The sequence below is a fragment of the Cetorhinus maximus genome, chromosome 18, assembly GCF_964194155.1.
Source record: "Cetorhinus maximus chromosome 18, sCetMax3.hap1.1, whole genome shotgun sequence".
Taxonomy (NCBI): Eukaryota; Metazoa; Chordata; class Chondrichthyes; order Lamniformes; family Cetorhinidae; genus Cetorhinus; species Cetorhinus maximus.
The window spans coordinates 64,553,684-64,572,695 of record NC_135896.1 but is presented as its reverse complement, the minus strand read 5'-3'; the positions used below and the strand labels follow the sequence as shown (position 1 = coordinate 64,572,695).

At 40.2% G+C, this 19,012-nt stretch overlaps 1 protein-coding gene across 3 annotated transcripts in view; it reads left to right on the top strand.

The window, feature by feature from the left end:
• Positions 1-2,019: 2,019 nt before the first annotated feature.
• Positions 2,020-19,012, top strand: part of srp54 (signal recognition particle 54) — a 48,384-nt gene continuing 31,391 nt past the window's right edge. The window contains exons 1-9 of one of the 3 annotated variants that reach the window (XM_078562818.1): positions 2,020-2,081; positions 2,449-2,553; positions 4,462-4,553; positions 5,310-5,394; positions 5,477-5,581; positions 6,309-6,375; positions 10,621-10,678; positions 11,670-11,820; positions 11,916-12,064. In XM_078562818.1, the coding sequence (XP_078418944.1) occupies positions 2,476-2,553; positions 4,462-4,553; positions 5,310-5,394; positions 5,477-5,581; positions 6,309-6,375; positions 10,621-10,678; positions 11,670-11,820; positions 11,916-12,064 (785 nt within the window). In that variant the 5' untranslated portion in view covers positions 2,020-2,081; positions 2,449-2,475. Of the gene's footprint in view, positions 2,082-2,206; positions 2,341-2,446; positions 2,554-4,461; positions 4,554-5,309; positions 5,395-5,476; positions 5,582-6,308; positions 6,376-10,620; positions 10,679-11,669; positions 11,821-11,915; positions 12,065-19,012 lie in introns of those variants that run through there. The other 2 variants (XM_078562817.1, XM_078562820.1) reach the window with 2 other exon arrangements.

Below are 19,012 nucleotides of genomic sequence, written 5' to 3'. Positions count from 1 at the left end.
TCATCCCACTAATTTTATTAGCAACATAAACATATTGCTTGGCGTCTCCCAACCAGATGCAAGATTTCACCCATTCTTTTGAATGGTTTATTTAAAAATGCAAATTCCCCTCTTGACTCCCATGTTTCTAAACTTTTCCATGTTTATCTAATTACCATTTCAAACCTACTTCTTTCTATACATCAAAGCACCCAGACTAGCTATCTTTAATCCAATTAAGACACACACCCCACTACAATTTTATTTAAAAAATAATTTCCAATAACTTTATAGGCATTAATATCTCTTCAAGATGGCAATGTCCAGGCGATTGAGGGGTCTTTCCCTGACTCCAGTGTGCAGGGTATTGATAGGCCTTTCACTAACCCCAGGGTCCAGGAGATTGACGGGCCTTTCCTCGGGTCGTGTCAGGGCATTCAAGAGCCTTTCACTGATCCCGCTGCCCAGGGGAGTGAGAGGCCTTTCAAATTCCACTGTCCAGGGAATGAGGAGCCTTTCACTGGGCCCTGCTTCTTGAGGATTGAGGGACCTTTCATTGAGTTTTGTGTCTAGGGGATAGATTTACTTTTCCCTGAGACCCCGAGTCCAGGGGATTGAGGGGCCTTTCACTAAGCCTAGTGTCAAAATGATTGAGGGGCTTGTCACTAACACCATTGTCCAGGCAAATGTTCGCCCTTTCACTGACCCCAGTGACCAGGATATTGTGTGGCCTTTCATTCAGCCCAGTGTCCAGGGTATTGTGGGTTCTTTCATTGAGCCCAGTGTCCAGGGGATTGAGGGGTCATTCACGGACCCCACTGTGCAGGGTATTGATAGCCTTTCACTGACTCCTGTGGATTGATAGGCCTTTCACAAACACCAGTGCCCAGGGGATTAAGGGGCCTTTCACTGACCCGAGTGTTCATGAGGTTGATGGGCCTTTCACCTACCCCAGTTTCCCAGGGATTCAGGATTCTTTCACTGAGCTCAGTGTCTAGGGTATTAGGCCTTTCACTAACCCCAGGGTTCAGTGAATTGAGGGGCCTTTCAGTGGGCCATGTCAGGGGATTCAAGGGCCTTTCACTGACCCCAGGGTCCAGGAGAGTGAGGGGCCTTTCAGATTCCAGTTTCCTGAGGATTGAGGGTCTTTTCACTGACCCCAGTGTCCAAAGGGTTGAGGGGCCTGTCACAACACCAGTATCCAGGGACGTATTTGACCTTTTAATGACCCCAGTGTCCATCCAGGGTATTGTGGGGCCTTTCATTGAGCCGGGGATTGAGGGGTCGTTCTCTGACCCTAGTGTGCAGAGTATTGATAGCCTTTCCACTGACCCTTGTGTCCTGTGGATTGATAGGCCTTTCACTAACTGCAGTGCCCAGAGGATTAATGGGCCTTTCACCAACCCCAGTGTCTAGGGGATTGAGGGGCCTTTCACTGACCCCAGTGTTCATGATTTTGATGGGCCTTTCACCTACCACAGTATCCCAGGATTGACGAGCCTGTCACTAACACCATTGTCTAGGGAAGTGTTCATTGATCCCAGTGTCCAGGTGTTTGAGAGGTCGTTCACTGACCTCAGTATCCAGGGTATTGAAAACCTTTCACTGATCCCTATGTCCAGTAGATTGAGGGGTCTTTCGCTAACCCCAGTGTCCAGAGGAGTGTTGGGCCTTTCATTAACTCAGGTGTCCAGGGTATTGACGGGCCTTTCACGAAACTCAGTGTCCAGAGGGTTGACGGGCCTTTCACATACCCAGTGTCTAGGGTATTGAGGGATCTTTACCCAACTCCCATGTCCAGGAGATGCAGGGGCTTTTCAATGAGCCCCCATCCCAGATATGAAACAAACTGAATGGTGAAGAATCCTGATCCCACACGCGGCTAATTGAGAGCGTAGAGACCAGAACTTTATTCCAGCCGGTTGTGATTTAAATGTCATTGCGATTGTTTACCAGGTGCTCAGCTCCGTCCCAGTGTAACCTGAGCGCGAGGGATGTGGGCGGAGCTCCGTGACCCCGGAAGTGGAAGGGGGCTAGCGAAGAGGTCACGGTTAATGGTGACGTTTGTTAGTCGGTGCAATAACAGGCCCGGACTGTTCGGGGTAAGGAGCGTGGCTTCGTTCCTCTACTGTGTATTGTACTTTTGGGCGGAATGGCTGTTATTTATGTCTGTGTTTCAGGCCGAGCTTGTGTGTGGACTGCGGGCTGTTGAGGGGTTTCCTGTGCTTGAGCTCTCGGTGGTGGTAGATGCTTCTGGTTTGATGGAGTAAAGCCGGCTAGTTGTATCCGAGTGGCCCAGTTCACCCTCGAGCCCAGATCGTCGAAAGCCGCAGTCTTCTCTCCCCGGCCCGTTTTTCTCTGGTAAGGCGGCTGGGGGAACTGGACTCGCCTTGATGTTTATTTTAATGTAACGGTATGGCGTCAAATCGATTGTTTCCAGATCATCTCGTATCTTGTTTCTTCCGACAGAATAATTAAACGTGAAAAGCGGTGAAAATGGTGTTAGCGGATTTGGGGAGAAAAATTACCTCGGCCCTGAGGTCCTTGAGTAATGCCACCATCATCAATGAGGAGGTACTTTAACCTCGTAATACGTGAAAAATTGTGTTTTTGGCTTGTATGGTACCTGCTGCATCGCGTTGTATTAACCCAACTAAACTAATTCTTCTCCCATTCACCTGTAGATAAGACCAAGTGTTTTGCATTTAAAGACTTCGAAATAAAAGCCTGGGATTCAAAAGTTATTGCCGATCTGAAATAACTTATTACACTCCTGCAATATATTTAGATGTGGTACCTTTTTATAATGAGCGTCATAATTAAAATGACTTTCTATCTGTAAATTAAATCCTTAAATTGCGATTTCTCAATACTGAATAATTGGCGATGATGATACAATTTGACCTGCGTGCCTATTTCTATTATGTTATTGTGTGGGGTAAATTTGGTGGATTTTCATGTTAGTTACTGCGTCTGAAATGACATTATCTGTAGAGAGGTGCCTTACTTTCAGAGCAACAACATTGAATAAATGTTTTAATCACCTTTAGTGAAGCATTCTCAGCTATTCATTTAACCTTCTAGATAAGTAATTCTAAACGTTGCCTGAAAGAGAATTGTGGCATGAACATTAATTTGGCATAGGAGATTAGAAAAAAAAAACACTTATTTGCTTCATTCTCTGACTCCTTTGCTTTTTTCTCATGCATTTATATAATTGAAATAAAAATCAAAGTTGCATATTATTGGTAGTTGAAAATAAGCATTCTGTCCATCTTTGAAATATTTTTATTGATGTAGTAATGAATTCCATAATTTAACTTAATGTCATCACTTTACTCAATTATGTAATGCGCTCATTCTAGAATGTTAGAAGAAAAAGTAGAAAACTGGATATATTATGTTAAGTTTGGCATCTTGCTCATTTCCAAGCATATTTGCACTGTTTCTATCTGTTCTCCCCTATTTGTAAGTTTTTCCCTTTTCCTCTCCTATATGTTTTGCATTTCCTGCCTGCGCCTATCCTTTTCCTGTCACCTCCTAAGGAGACTAACAAAATAGATCTTGCTTCTGTTGAATTTGTAATTTGCATTGTTGAAATGTATGGATAGAAAAGTCATCAGTTCAATGCAGACAGGTTAACCACAAGGACTCCACAAGTTGTGTGATTCTGCAGCCAGTACAACAGGTTGAAGTGTTAGCTTTGCATGTAATAGCTCTGTCTTATTCAGTCACACTCTCATTTGCTATTGTCAAAGGTTGGCTTTTCATTAATTAATATGATAAGTCATATTAATGAATAGCTGATAAGATTTAATTGATGTAGCCATCAACAACTTTTATTCTTTATAACTGCTGGGTGGTCCCACCATTCACAAATTCAGTCAAACCTGGAGTTATTGTTCGAGATATTTGGCTCGCTAATTAATTAACCATTGACTTCCCTGACGGGCAGTATGGTACCCATAAGTTTCCAGTTGTTTATAATATTGGCCTATATGTGTAGCAGCAATCAGTCTATATTCAATCTTGAGCCTGCCATAAAGAAGGACATGCTTTGAAGTTTTACGCTGTCCAGTCTAAAGGGCTACTCAAAGTTGAACAAGTAAACTTCTGTTTTAAAGCCTGTGTACAGAGTGGAAGTTCATGGCATCATAAGAGGAAGGTTTCTGAAAAAAAAATTCCATGCTCTAATAATTGCTGCTCAGGGTGCAAGTGCAGTCTGGGAATTTAGAAATGCCTGGCTGCACAGTGAGAGACAGGCTTGGAATGTGGGGATGACTGCTTAGGAAGCACATGACTGATTACTGTCCAGGATTTGCAATTGCTTGCTGCACTCCAAGTACATCTCCCCCGACAGGCTAACAAACTGCACTGATGCTAAACTACATGATTTCAGAGAACGGTGGGGAGATTAAGAAAAACTAACCTGAAGTACTGCATGTTCTTAAATTAGTAATTAAAGATTAATATTTTTCTTAGGTTTTGAATGCTATGCTAAAGGAAGTATGTACTGCTTTACTCGAAGCAGATGTCAATATAAAACTGGTGAAACAGCTTAGAGAAAATGTCAAGTAAGTAAATTTAATTTTACATGGCATTTCTCATTTATGGTCAAGTAAATTATTTCACCTGATTTGGTAAGCTAACAAATGCAGACTTTTTTATGGATTTATCATTGTACAATTCAATTACAGTGAAAGGATGTATACGATCTGTAAAGCTAGGAGAAGTATTTGAGAAAGGGAAATGTAGAACCTCAGCTTTGTAGATAGGGTGGTTTGCAGTTTTGTAGTAAATTAACAATTCACCAAAAAAATTACTGATTCCCTAAAATATATGCATATTAGTTATTAGATTACAATGTTAATGCAGTCTCATGTTAATGTTGTAGGTGCACAGTACATATAAGTTGTAAGCTGCAATGTTCATAAAGATGGAAAAGAGAAAGTTTGATATTGTTTCAGTTATGTGCAAACAAAAATCATACTGTACGTGTAATATCACAGATATGGTTAAAACAATCTAATGAATCATGGTACAAAGTGTTAAGTTTAACGTCTCTCACTTTTCTTTGGTATGTTGAGGACATGGCTCCTGTTTTCATTTTAGGAACAAAATCGGCTATTCGTCCTCCAAAATACTGAGGTTTGCTTGGTAGTGACCAACTTTCAGCTGTAGTTTATTGTAACTTAAATTTGAGATTTGTTCAAAATTTTCATTTATAAACTTGTGTTTACCTTGCTTACAATACTGTTCTTAATTTTATACATATATAATTAATTGAATAGTTATCCGTCAATTATTTTATTTCTTTTACTTTATTTTAGAGCAGCTATTGACTTGGAAGAGATGGCCTCTGGCCTCAACAAAAGACGAATGATCCAACATGCTGTATTTAAGGAACTTGTCAAGGTATCTGAGCCAACAAGAAAACTGCAGTTTTATATATTCTTGTTGTATGAATTCAATCTATTGCCATTTATCTATGATTTAGCTTGTAGATCCAGGAGTTAAAGCATGGACGCCCACAAAAGGAAAACAAAATGTCATCATGTTTGTTGGCCTTCAAGGTAGTGGTAAAACTACAACGTGTACAAAGGTATTTGATTTTATTCAATGTTGGAGTGGAGTATCTCTTTGAAGCCTTATTTCTTTTGTTTAGGTTTAAATTTAATTTCCATTGTTGGCCTATCAATAAAAGTAAAAGATTGTGCATTGTCCTTTTTTACACTGCTTGTCTACCAAGCAGATTGGTTCAAACCACTGATGGCTGAAGTTTTGAAATAGAGGTGGTGTGAAGATGTTAACATTTAAGGATGCTGGAATAGATATTTGTGACTAGATTAGAGCCAGGGATTGAACAAAAGTAAAATGATTCTTTTACTAAATGTGCTGGATAGTTGCATGTTAAATACTTCAAAGACAGAAGAAAAAGATCCTCTAAATTCATACAACTTTTTTCTAAGTAAAAGGCCCTCAGTTAAGTTAATGGCGAGTAAATAAGTTTTAAACCCATGCTTTTGATTGTGAAAAATTTCAGATTTTATACCGATGATTCCAAAATAGTCTTTCCATTCATTTTTGTGTGAAATAACTTCCAAAATTGCAGCTTTGCAATACGCCTTTGCTTAAAAGTTGTAAAAATTTAAACTGAGTAACTTGCATCATGTTTATTTCAATAAAAGTTTGAATGGAAAATGACCTTTTAGAATTCAAAACAGTTTTTAAAAAAACATAGCGTGCCTTTACTAGTGATGAATCCAAGGTGTCTTTACTTTTTATTTCAATTTCTGTCTCAAGACCAATTCATAATTCTTTTCTTATAGCTAGCATACTACTTCCAGAGGAAAGGCTGGAAGACGTGTTTAATATGTGCAGACACATTTAGAGCAGGTGGGTAAATTTATTGTGCATCACAAGTGCTTGATGCTTAATATGAATCAGGCTTAAAATTTTAATTTATTGTTTAAAATTAAGATAATATATATTTTGTCTTTTATCTTGAATATCTTCAAATAGGATTTTCTTAGTTTAAAAAAAATTACTAAATTCCTTGTGTGACTTATGAGCCAGATAAAACCAACATTATGGCACAAGCAATGACTGTCAAAACTGCCGATTTTCACAAAATAATTTTATCATAATACTCACTGGAGTGTTTTTCACCATGATGAAGATGTCCATTTTGCAGCATTCTTGAAGTATAATGTGGGAAAATGTGAAATTGTCCATTCTGGCAGGGAAAAAAAAGCATATCTCAATGGTGAGAGATTGCAGAACTCTGAGATGCAGAAGGATCTGGGTGCCCTACTGCATGAATCGCAAAAGCCTAGTATGCAGGTGCAGAAGCAATTGGGAAAGCAAATACTCCTTATTCATATGTTCATATATAACTTCTTGGCTTTCAAATGGGTGTTGATTATTAGATCATAAGAAATAGGAGCATGAATAGGTTATTTTGCCCATCAAGTCTGCTCCACCATTCAATAAGATCATAGTTGACCTGATTGTGGCCTTGTGGTGTAGTGGTATTGTCACTGGACTAGTAATCCAGAGACCCAGGGTAATGCTCTAGGGACCTGAGTTCGAGTTGAACCACGACAGATGGTGGAATTTGAATCCAATAAAAAAAATATGGAATTAAACAAGATGACCATGAAACTGTTGCCGATTGTCGTACAAATCCACCTGGTTCACTGATGCTCTTTAGGGAGGGAAATCTGCTATCCTCACCTGGCCTGGTCTACATGTGATTCCAAATCCATAGCCATGTGGCCGACTCTTGAATGCCCTCTGAATTGGCCTTGCTTACCACTCCATTGTATCCAATTAGTAAAAAGTCAATAAAAAGGAATGAAACTGGGCGGACCACCTGGCATCCTTAGACAGATGTTAAGCTAACTGGCCTGTCGTTTTCTGCTTTCTGTCTCCCTCCTTTCTTGAATAGTGGTGTTACGTTTGTGACTTTCCAATTCGCTGAGACCTTTCCCGAATCTAGGGAATTTTGAAAGATCACAGCTAATGCATCTACTATTTCTGTGGCCACTTCTTTTAAGACCCTAAGATGCATCAGGTCCAGGGGATTTGTCATAGTTCTAATAGTTTTCCCAGTACCTTTTCCCTATTGATTGTGTTTTAAGTTCCTCCCACCGTTTAGCTCTGGATTTTGAAGTATTCCCAGGATTTTTGTGTCTTCTACAGTGGAGACAGACACATATCTGTTCAACATTTCTGCTGTTTCCCTGTTCCCCATTATTAATTCCCTGGTCTCGCCCTCTAAGGGACCTATGCTCACTTTAGCTACTCTTTTTTAAATACTTATAGAAACTATCTTTTTATATTTCTAGCCAGCTTTCTTTCATAGTCTAATTTCTGCCTTTTTTGTCATCCTTTGCTGGTTTCTGAAATCAGTCCAACTTTCTAACCTCCTAATCTTCGAAGTATTGTATGCTTTTTCTTTGAATTTGATACGATCCTTAACTTCCTTTGTTAACCCAGATGATGCATCCCTCTCAGTATTTCTTTCTTAAGGCAATATATCTTTGAGAGTTATGAAATATCTCTTTTAAGTATCTGCTTTTTTACTCTCCTACCTTTTAAACTATTTTCCTGGTTCACTTTAGCCCCAACTCTTGTCTTTAAGTTTGAGACACTAGTCTTAGACCCACACTTCCCATCTTCAAACTTAATGTGAAATTCTATTGTTGTGATTACTGTTGCCTTGAGGCTCCTTTACTGTGAGGTCCTGAACTAATTCTGTTTCATTGCACATTGCCCTGTCTTAAAAAGTCTGCTCCCTGGTTGGCACTAAAACCTGCTGCTCTAAGAAATTATACCGAATACACTATGAACTCGTCTTCAAGGCTATCTTTGCCAATCTGTTTCATCCAATTTATATTGATTAAAATCACCCATGATTATCACAGTGCCTTTCTTACAAGCCCCCATTATTTCTTCTTGTATATTCTGCCCTACAGTGTAGCTACTGTGAAGACAGATATAAAATACTTGCTCTAAGTCTTTGTCATTCCCTTGTTTCCCACTATTGATTCACCAGTCTCGCCTTCTAAGGGACCAACGCTTACTTTAACTAACTATTCTTTTCCTTTTTATATACATGTAGAACCTTTTACTCTTTATGTTTTTTGCTAGTTTTCTCCTCATACTCCAATTTGTCCCCTTTTTTTAGTCATCCTTTGGTTTCAAAAACTTGCCCAGTCTTCTTGGCTCACCGCTGATCTTGGCAGCGTTGTATGCCTTTTCTTTTAATTTGATAGCATCCTAAACTTTTAGTTACGGATGGTTCATCTGTGGGATGCCTTGGCTCCACATGTCATTGTTCTTGGGGAAATAATGTGTGTTCAGTCTGTCTGTTTTCGAGGACTTGCTGTAATGAAATGCTTGCTCATTAATTCCTGTAATGTATATGTAATGGGAAAATTAATGTTCGTTTACTTAACACTCAGCACTAAGTTTTATGCACAGAGTTCCATATTGCTAACTTTGTGCTTGCAGCTGACCTTGACATCAAAATATTTTTACATGTTCATACATGTTTTACACGTTCTTATATTCATACAGCTATTCACAATATATATTTATGATTTAGATAAGGGAACTAAATGTAATATCTCCAGATTTGCAGATGACACAAAGCTGGGTGGGAGGGTGAACTGTGAGGAGGATGCAGAGATGCTTCAGTGTGTTTTGGACAAGCTTCATGAGTGGGCAAATGCATGGCACATGCAGTATAATGTGGATAAATGTGAGGTTATCCACTTTGGTAGGAAAAACAGGAAGGCAGATTATTATCTGAACGGCTATAAATTGAGAGAAGGGAATGTGCAACGAGACCTGGGTGTCCTCGTACACCAGTCGCTGAAGGTAAGCATGCAGGTGCAGCAGGCGACAAATGTTATGTTGGCCTTTATTGCGAGAGGATTCGAGTACAGGAGCAGAGATGTCTTGCTGCAATTATACAGGGCCTTGGTGAGACCACACCTGGAATATTGTGTGCAGTTTTGGTCTCCTCATCTGAGGGAGGATGCTCTTGCTATGGAGGGAGTGCAGCGAAGGTTTACCAGACTGATTCCTGGGATGGCGGGACTGACATATGAGGAGAGATTGAGTCGGTTAGGATTATATTTGCTGGAGTTAAGAAGACTGAGGAGGGACCTCATAGAAACCTATAAAATTCTAACAGGACTTGACAAGGTAGATGCAGGAAGGATGTTCCCGATGGTGGGGGAGTTCAGAACCAGGGGTCATAGTCTGAGGATACGGGGTAGACCAATTAGGACTTAGATGGGAGAAATTTCAACACCCAGAGATTGATGAGCCTGTGGAATTCGCTACCACAGAAAGTAGTTGAGGCCAAAACATTGTATGTTTTCAAGAAAGAGTTAGATATAGCTCTTGGGGCGAAAGAGATCAAAGGATATGGGGAGGAAGTGGGAGCAGGCTATTGAGTTGGATGATCAGCCATGATCATCATGAATGGCGGAGCAGGCTCGAAGGGCCAAATGGCCTACTCCTATTTTCTATGTTTCTGTGTGATGAAGGGTGTCTCGTCATTACTGATGAAGGGTAGATATACTGGTTAATACATTGTGTAGTCATACTGATGGGACTTAATCATACAGCTATGAGTGTCATCTTGTACCTTTACAAAACTCCAGTAAAATTGATGCCCATTGTCAAATTGTTTCATGGTATGAGAATTAATTTAAAGTAGACTTGGTTTTAAAAAGCCAGCAGTCTAAATTTCGGAAGAGCAGTCTCATCCAGTTTAAGAGGGGCTCTTCCTTTAATTGTGGAGAAATCTATGTAGGGAAAACGATCTTGCAGTGATCTGTTGAATTCTTGTTTGGTCATAGAAGCTGTTGGTACTTTTAAAGGTTGGGTATTTGCAGCAACTTTGAAGGTTATTTTTGGTTACATTTGAAAATAAAACGTTTATATTCTTTAAGACACAGTTCTGACAGTTTAAACACCATGTCCTCAACTGAACAGGTCTGGAATCTGAGTCCTGCTTTGTAACATTTCAATTAACATATTATGAAACAAGGGAAATAGTAGATTTGAGTTTAAGTGATGATGAAGCTTGGATCAAGGCATATTTTTGTTTCCGGTCTCCAGGTGCATTTGACCAACTGAAGCAGAATGCAACCAAAGCAAGAATTCCGTTCTATGGAAGGTAGAATTTCTAACCAAAGATATTTAACATGTAGTGTTAATTGAATAGTAAGTAAACTAAATTTATGTATGACTGCTATTAATTGTAACCAATGGCATTTGTAAATAGCTTTTATTTGGTCGAAGTTATTTTTTTGAAGCTGCTGGTAGATATGCTGGAAAAATACAGGTGTGAAGAGCTCTGAAGTTTTGGGATATGAGGAAAACAATCAAACTTTAAGATCATATAGTGCAAGAATCTCTTGATCTGTTCTCTCAGAGACTTAGTGTTTCAGCTTCTAGTCACTTCAGTAAAAGCCACAAAACAGAAATATGCTATAGATGGGCAAATAGTATGTTCCCCTGATTTTAGTATTTGATAGATATATCATAGAACTAGAAAAACGAATCCCAACAATTTGAAATAAAAACAAAATGCTGACAGAACTGAGCATATATGGCAGCATCAGTGCAGAGAGCAACAGAGTAACTTTTCAGGTTGTAGCCTTTTATCAGAACTCAAATCTATAATGTGAGCTTGGCGATGTACATGTAAATCTCAGTTACTCTTCTTAGGGTGGTGATTGTTATGAAACATAATACCTAGGTCATGTTAGCTTCAACAGTTTAGTGTTAAATCATTGCTTCATCCAAATAATCTATATGCCTAATTTAAATTATTTTAACATTTAGCAGTTCTATTTTCTTTGAACTTGAAGTAAAATTTGAAAACATGATATAACCAAATTCAAATGTTTGTTCTTAGCAATTAAGCAACAACATCTAAGTTTTTCGACATCTTCTGTGATACTGTATCAGGTTGATTTGGAGGGATCTGGGGTAAAGTTGCAAATGGGGTTGTGCTCGCACCTTGGAGTGAAAGATCTAGGCTTATTGCTGAGCATGTGTTAATTGGAGAAAAGAGGATTGACGGAAATATACCTGGAAAGGGGGAGAGAATAATACGAAGCACAAATCAGAATTAAATCCTGTTTGTTTTATATTTTAATTAGCTATACAGAAATGGATCCAGTGATCATAGCTGCAGAAGGTGTGGAGAAGTTTAAAAAAGAAAGCTTTGAAATAATAATTGTTGATACCAGTGGTCGACACAAACAAGAAGACTCTTTATTTGAAGAAATGTTGCAAGTTTCAAATGCCATAGTAAGTTTTGAATGTGATCATAAAAACATAATTAGTGACTTATGAGGTTGTTGTTGTGGAAAATAGGTAGCTAACTGTTTTGAAATCCCTTTTAGCAACCAGACAACATTGTTTACGTAATGGATGCATCAATTGGTCAAGCTTGTGAAGCACAAGCAAAAGCTTTCAAAGATAAAGTGGATGTTGCATCAGTAATTGTAACTAAGCTCGATGGTCATGCAAAAGGAGGAGGTGCTCTCAGTGCGTAAGTGATTCAGTTTCCTTTCCATTAAAAAACTTCTGATTTTTGTGCATGGCAATTTCATAAATGGTTAGGTCGTGAAGGGTACAGCAGCCCTCTTCAAATTTGCTACTATAAAATCCAAATTAGTGGATGAAATGTTTTAAATACAGTGAGCATTCAGTGGATTTTTTTTTTGCTCAAAACAAAGTATCACATTTTAAAGATGAGGCTAGGTTTGATAAAGGAAGACTTTTTGAAGTGAATGAATGCATTTTCTTGTAGCATGACTTGTGCGTATTTCTGTCATATTTCAGGTCTTGTACCTTTCATGCTTTTGATTTTTAAAAAATGGCTTATTTTGAACCTAATTTTATCCCAATCTATTAGTTGCACTTACCTGTAGCTGACTTTTGCTTCTGGCATGGTCATCTAGGCTGTTCCACTCTGGTCTGTTCGACATAAGCCTTTGCACTGCATAATAACATTCCATACTTGAATTTTTAATAGTAGCTTTGTCGTCTTTGGTTCGTTTCTTGAAACAGGCAACAAAGTTCCAGGTGGTAAAGCAGAGATTATTTACTTTTGCTGCCATTTTTTGACAAAAATTCAACCTGGCCAAAACACAATTCCATTTGTCACCAGCAACTTTGCTTTTTGTTTATTATTTCAAGTGTCCCGACTCACTGGGGATAGTGCGCTGCAATATCAAGCCCCACTGCTCCCTGAGCCGGGACAAATGTGAAAAGTTTGATCAAACCACCTAACTGCTTAATTTAGGTTAACAGAATACAAGCACCAGGTTTGTAAACTTAATAAGTAAATAACTGTTTATTGAACAAATTGTCTTTAACCAGTGGCAAAAGAAAGAAATATGAACTGCTAATTTCTAACTCCATAACCTAAACTTTACCCCTTAAATCCCTATACACATAGATACAAGACAGATAAGACACACAAAAACATGGATTTTAAGGAAGGGATAAAACAGTTCAATAGCACCAATTCCAGAATACAGGATTCAATAGGTTGATTTCGATCAGTGTCTTCCAAATTACTTTCAGTTCCTTGTTGGTGACACGAGGTAGTCTTCCTAGCACTTGTTCAGTCTTTAATTCACTGGTTGAGCACTTGCTTTTCAATGTCTCTAATGGTGATTTTCCCCTTTTGTTCTTAATGGGTTTTTCAGAGAGAGCAGGTTATAGAGATATGAAGGGAAAAAAACAGTTACTGGAATCTTACACAGGAGAAAGAGGTTTTAGGTCTTTTCTCTTTTCGGGCGAGGAGCTTTTTCTGTTGCACTGCTCTGACACAAACCTGGTCACCTGGTCAGGAGCCAGTTAAAATGCTGTTGCCAGACAGTTCCCCGTTCGACCAGCCTCCTCCTCAGCACCATCCTGTCTTTCGTGGCACACTCTGTTCCAGGACAGCAACATTGTATATATCCCTCACACTGTATATACCCCTCACACTGTTCCAGTAGACATGACTTTCAAACTGCAGCCTTAGCAATTTTAATCCAAAGTCCAACAGAAATGAAAAGATATATTCTTTACACAACGAAATATGTAACATTATAGGCGTAGGAGTTGGCCATACGGTTCATCAAGCCTGCTCTGCTATTCAATAAAATCATGGCTGATCTGATCTTGGCCTCAGTTCCACTTGCCCACCTGTTCTTGGTAAACTTTGACATCACTAGAGTTCAAAAATCTGCCTATCACAGCCTTGAATACATTCAGTGACTTGGTCTTCACAGTGCTCTGTATTCCAAAGATTCATGACCCTCAGAAGAAAATGCTGCTTGTCTCCATCTTAAATGGGTGACCCTTTATTCTGAAACTTTGACCCCAAGTGCTCAATTCCCTGACAATAGGAAACATCCTCTCAGCATCTACCCTGTGGTGCCCACTCAGAATCGTATGTTTCAAAAAGATTACTTTTCATTCTTCTAAATGCCAGTGAGAATAGGCTAAGCCTGCTTAACCTTTCTTCAAAAGTAATGAGCCTAGTAAACCTTCTCTGAACTTCTTTCAATGTAAGTACATCTCTCTTTAAATAAGGAGACAAACTACAGAGCACTTGTAGTGCGATCTCACCAATGCCCTGTACAGGTGTAGTAACTCTTTCGAGTTATCAACAGATCGCATGTAACTCTTTCGAGTACATTCACGGTTCTTGGTTTCCGGGAGTGGGACATGAACCCACAACCTTCTGATTCAAAGGCGAGGGTGCTATGAACTGAGCCACAGCTGACACCTCCGTACAGGTGTAACTCTTTCGAGTTATCAACAGTCACAGATTGTAACTCTTTCGAGTACATTCACAGTTCTTGGTTTCCGGGAGTGGGACATGAACCCACAACCTTCTGATTCAAAGGCGAGGGTGCTATGAACTGAGCCACAGCTGACACCTCCGTACAGGTGTAGTAAGACGTATCTATTTTTATATGTTAATGGTGTGTGAATTAGATTATTAGGATACACAGGTGAAGGGAATTGTTTAATTAAGTACTTAGAGCACATGTAAATAGGGGACAGCTGGGACACTGGGTGTGTGTGTGTGGGGCTGGGTGGGGAGCTATGCGATCTATGAGATTGAACAAAATGAATAAACTGTCTAGGTAGAGAAAAGCTGTGTTTCAGGATTCTCTAGAAACCTCCAATTGGTTTGGATCTTGTTAACATCATAGCTGGGATCATCCACCTTGCAATAAAAGCTAACATTCCATTTGCCTTCCTAATTATTGCTTTACCTGCATGCTACTTTGTATTTCATATACAACAAATTTTGCTTTTCTATTCTTCCTACCAAAATGGGCAAACTCATTATTCTCACATTATACTTTATCTACCAGGTTTCTGCAAGCACTCATAACCTGCCTATGTCCCCTCGCGGACTCTTTGTATCCTCCTCACAAGTTTCCTAGCTATCTGCGTGTCAGCAAGTTTGGCAACAATACACTGTGCCTTCATCCAAGTCATTAAGATAGATTTTAAATAGTTGAGGCTCCAACATTGATCCCGATGGCACCACACTAGTTACAATTTGCCCACCTGAAAATGATCCATTTATCCAAACACTGTTTCCTATTCATTAGCCAATGCTCTATCTATTCTTGTATATTACCTCCAACACCATGAGCTCTTTTGCAATATCTTTTGTGTGGCACCTCATTAAATTCCTTTTGGAAACCCAAATGCACTAGATCTATTGGTTTCCCTTTATCCAGCCTGCTCGCTACATTCTTTCATAAGCCATGTTGATTTTGCTGGATTATATTATGATTTTCTAAGTACCCTGCTATAACCTTCTCAATAATGGATTCTAGCCTTTTCTTAATACCAGAAGTTTGGCTAGTTGGACTGTAGTTTCTTGTTTTCTGTCCCCCTACTTTTTTGAATAGAGATGCTACATTTTTGGTTTCTTAATCCGTTGGGACCGTTCGAGAATCTGGGGAGGTTTTAAGATAGCAACCAATGCATTCACTATCAGAGGCATGGGCAAAAGACTTGAACTCCAAAAAATGAAGTGAGAGTGACTGCAGTTGACATCAAGGCAGCATTTAACCAAGTGTGGCATCAAGGAGCCCTAGCAAAATTCAAGTCAGTAGAAATCAGAGGGCAAACTCTCCACTGGTTGGAGTCATACCTAGCACAAAGGAAGATGGTTGTGGTTGTTGGAGGCCTGTCATCTCAGCTCCAGGATACAGCTGCAGGAGTTCCTCAGGGTAGTGTCTTGGGGGCCCAACCATATTCAGCTGCTTCTTCAAAGACCTTCCCTCCATCATATGGTCAGAAGTGGGGATGTCTGCTGATGATTCAACAATGTTCCGTATCAGTCATGACTCTTCAGATACTGAAGCTGTCCACATGTAGCAAGACCTGGACAACAATTAGGCTTGGGCTGACAAGTGGCATGCAACAGCTGCGCTATGCAAGTGAGAGATAACGACCATTACAATAAGAGAGAATCAGACCATCTCCCTTCAGCATTGAATGATATTACTATTGCTGAATTCCCCCGTTATCAACATCATCCTGAGGGTTACCATTGACCAGAAACTAAATTGGACTAGACATATAAAGATTGGCTACAAGAGTGGATCAGATGCTGGAAACTCTGCAGCGAGTAACTCACCTGATTTTCCAAAGCTTGTCTACAATCTACAAGGCACAAATCAGGATTGTGATGGAATACTCTTCGCCTGCCTGGATGATTGCAGCTCCAACAATACTTGTGATGCTCGACATTGTCCAGGACAAAACAGCTTTATCACTCCCTCGATCACTGACACTGTGATAGCAGTATATACCATACAAAAGATACATTGTAGCAATTCACCAAGGCTGAATGTTGTCCAACATCTTCCAACTGTGCGGCATCCACCACCTAGAAGGACAAGTGCAGCAGATACAGGGGAATACCACCACCTGCAAGTTCCCTTCCAAGCCACACACCATCCTGACTTGGAACTATACTGCCATACCTTCACTGTCTCTGGGTTAAAAAACTGGAAATTGCTTCCTGCATCATAGGTGCACCTGTACTGCATGGACTTCAGTGGTTCAGGAAGGCATCTCACAATAATCTTGGAGGTAATTAGGGATGAGTGACAAATGCTGGCCTTGCCAGTGACACTTGCATGTTGTGAAAGAATAAAATAAAAAGGCTATCAAGTCCACAGGACTTGTCAGCCTTGACTCCTGTTAGTTTTCTGAGTACTTAATCTGTAGTGATAATTGTTTTAAGCTCCTCCCTGTGCCCTTGATTGTTTTAATATTATTAGGATATGTTTTGAGTCTCTTACTATGAAGACAGATACAAAATGCTTATTCAAAGCCCGTGATATTTCTCTCATCAATTCCCCAGCCTCATTCTCTAAGGGATCAATGTTTACTTTAGCTACTCTCTTCCATTTTACATGCTTGTGGAAGCTCTTATTGTCTCTTTTTTAAATATTCCTGCAGGTTTACTCTCAAACTTTTTTTTCCCCTTTTTTTAGTCATCCTTTGCTGGTTTTTAATATTTTCCCAATCCCCTAGCCTAACATAATCATCACAGCATGATTATGCCTTGTCTTTTAATTTGATACCACTCTGAGCCATGGTTGGGGCATCCTTCTCGTAGAGTCTTTCTTCTCAATGGAATATATCTTTGAGCGAGTTATGAAATATCTCCTTAAATGTCTTGATGCTTATCTACTGTCTTGCCCACTAAGAAATTTTTTTTTGCCCATTTTGGCCAACTCTGTCTGCGCACCTTTGTAATTGCCTTTCACAGAATCACAGTGCAGAAGAGGCCCTTCGGCCCATTGAGTCTGCACCAACACGTGAGAAACACCTGACCTACCTACCTACCTAATTCCATTTACCAGCACTTGGCCCATAGCCTTGAATGTTATGACGTGCCAAGTGCTCATCCAGGTACTTTTTAAAGGATGTGAGGCAGTCCGCCTCCACCACCCTCCCAGGCAGTGCATTCCAGACCGTCACCACCCTCTGGGTAAAAAAGTTTTTCCTCACATCCCGCCCCTAAACCTCCTGCCCCTCACCTTGAACTTATGTCCCCTTGTGACTGACCCTTCAACTAAGGGGAACAGCTGCTCCCTATCCACCCTGTTCATGCCCCATATAATCTTGTACACCTCGATCATGTCGCACCTCAGTCTTCTCTGCTCCAACGAAAACAACCCAAGACTATCCAACCTCTCTTCATAACTTAAATGTTTCATCCCAGGCAACATCCTGGTGAATCTCCTCTGCACCCCCTCCAGTGCAATCATATCCTTCCTATAATGTGGCGACCAGAACTGCACACAGTACTCCAGCTGTGGCCTCACCAAGGTTCTATACAACTCCAACATGACCTCCCTACTTTTGTAATCTATGCCTCGATTGATAAAGGCAAGTGTCCCATGACACTCAACCTCACTGTTAACCACCCGGCCAATCTTTGTGTCATCCGCAAACTTACTAATCCTACCTATCATCTATGTCGTTTATATGAGTGACAAATAATAGGGGACCAAGCACAGATCCCTGTGGTATGCCACTGGACACTGGCTTCCAGTCACTAAAGCATCCTTCTGTCATCACCCTCTGCCTCCTACAACTAAGCCAATTTTGAATCCACCTTATCAAATTACCCTGTATCCCATGTGCATTTGCCTTTTTCATATTTCTCCCATGTGGGACCTTGTCAAAGGCTTTGCTGAAATCCGTATAAACTACATCAACTGCACTACCCTCATCTACACACCTGGTCACCTCAAAAAATTCAATCAAATTTGTTAGGCATGATCTCCCTCTGACAAAGCCATGCTGACTATCCCTGATCAAACCTTGTCTCTCCAAGTGGAGATAGATTCTGTCCTTCAGAATTTTCTCCAATAGAGACGTGAGACTCACTGGCCTGTAGCTCCCTGGCTTATCCCTACAACCCTTCTTAAATAGCGGAACCACATTAGCTGTTCTCCAGTCCTCTGGCACCTCCCCCGTGGCCAGAGAGGAATTAAAAATTTGGGTCAGAGCCCCTGCGACCTCCTCCCTCAACAGTCTGGGACACAAATCGTCCGGACCTGGAGATTTGTCCACTTTTAAGCCTGCCAACACCTCCAATACCTTGTCACTCCCTATGTCAATTTGCTTAAGAACCTCGCAGTCTCTCTCCCTGAGTTTGATACCTTCATCCTCATTCTTTTGGGTGAAGACGGACGTGAAGTATTCATTCAACACTCTAGCGATGTCCTCTGGCTCCACCCATAGATTGCCCCCTTGATCCCTTATGGGCCCTACTCTTTCCCTGGTTATCCTCTTCCCATTGATATACTTATAGAATATCTTGGGATTTTCCCTACTTTTACCAGTCAGAGTTTTCTCATATCCCCTTTTTGCTCTCCTAATTGCTTTCTTAAGCTCCACCCTGCACTGTCTGTACTCCACTAATGCCTCTGCTGATTTGCTTCCCTTG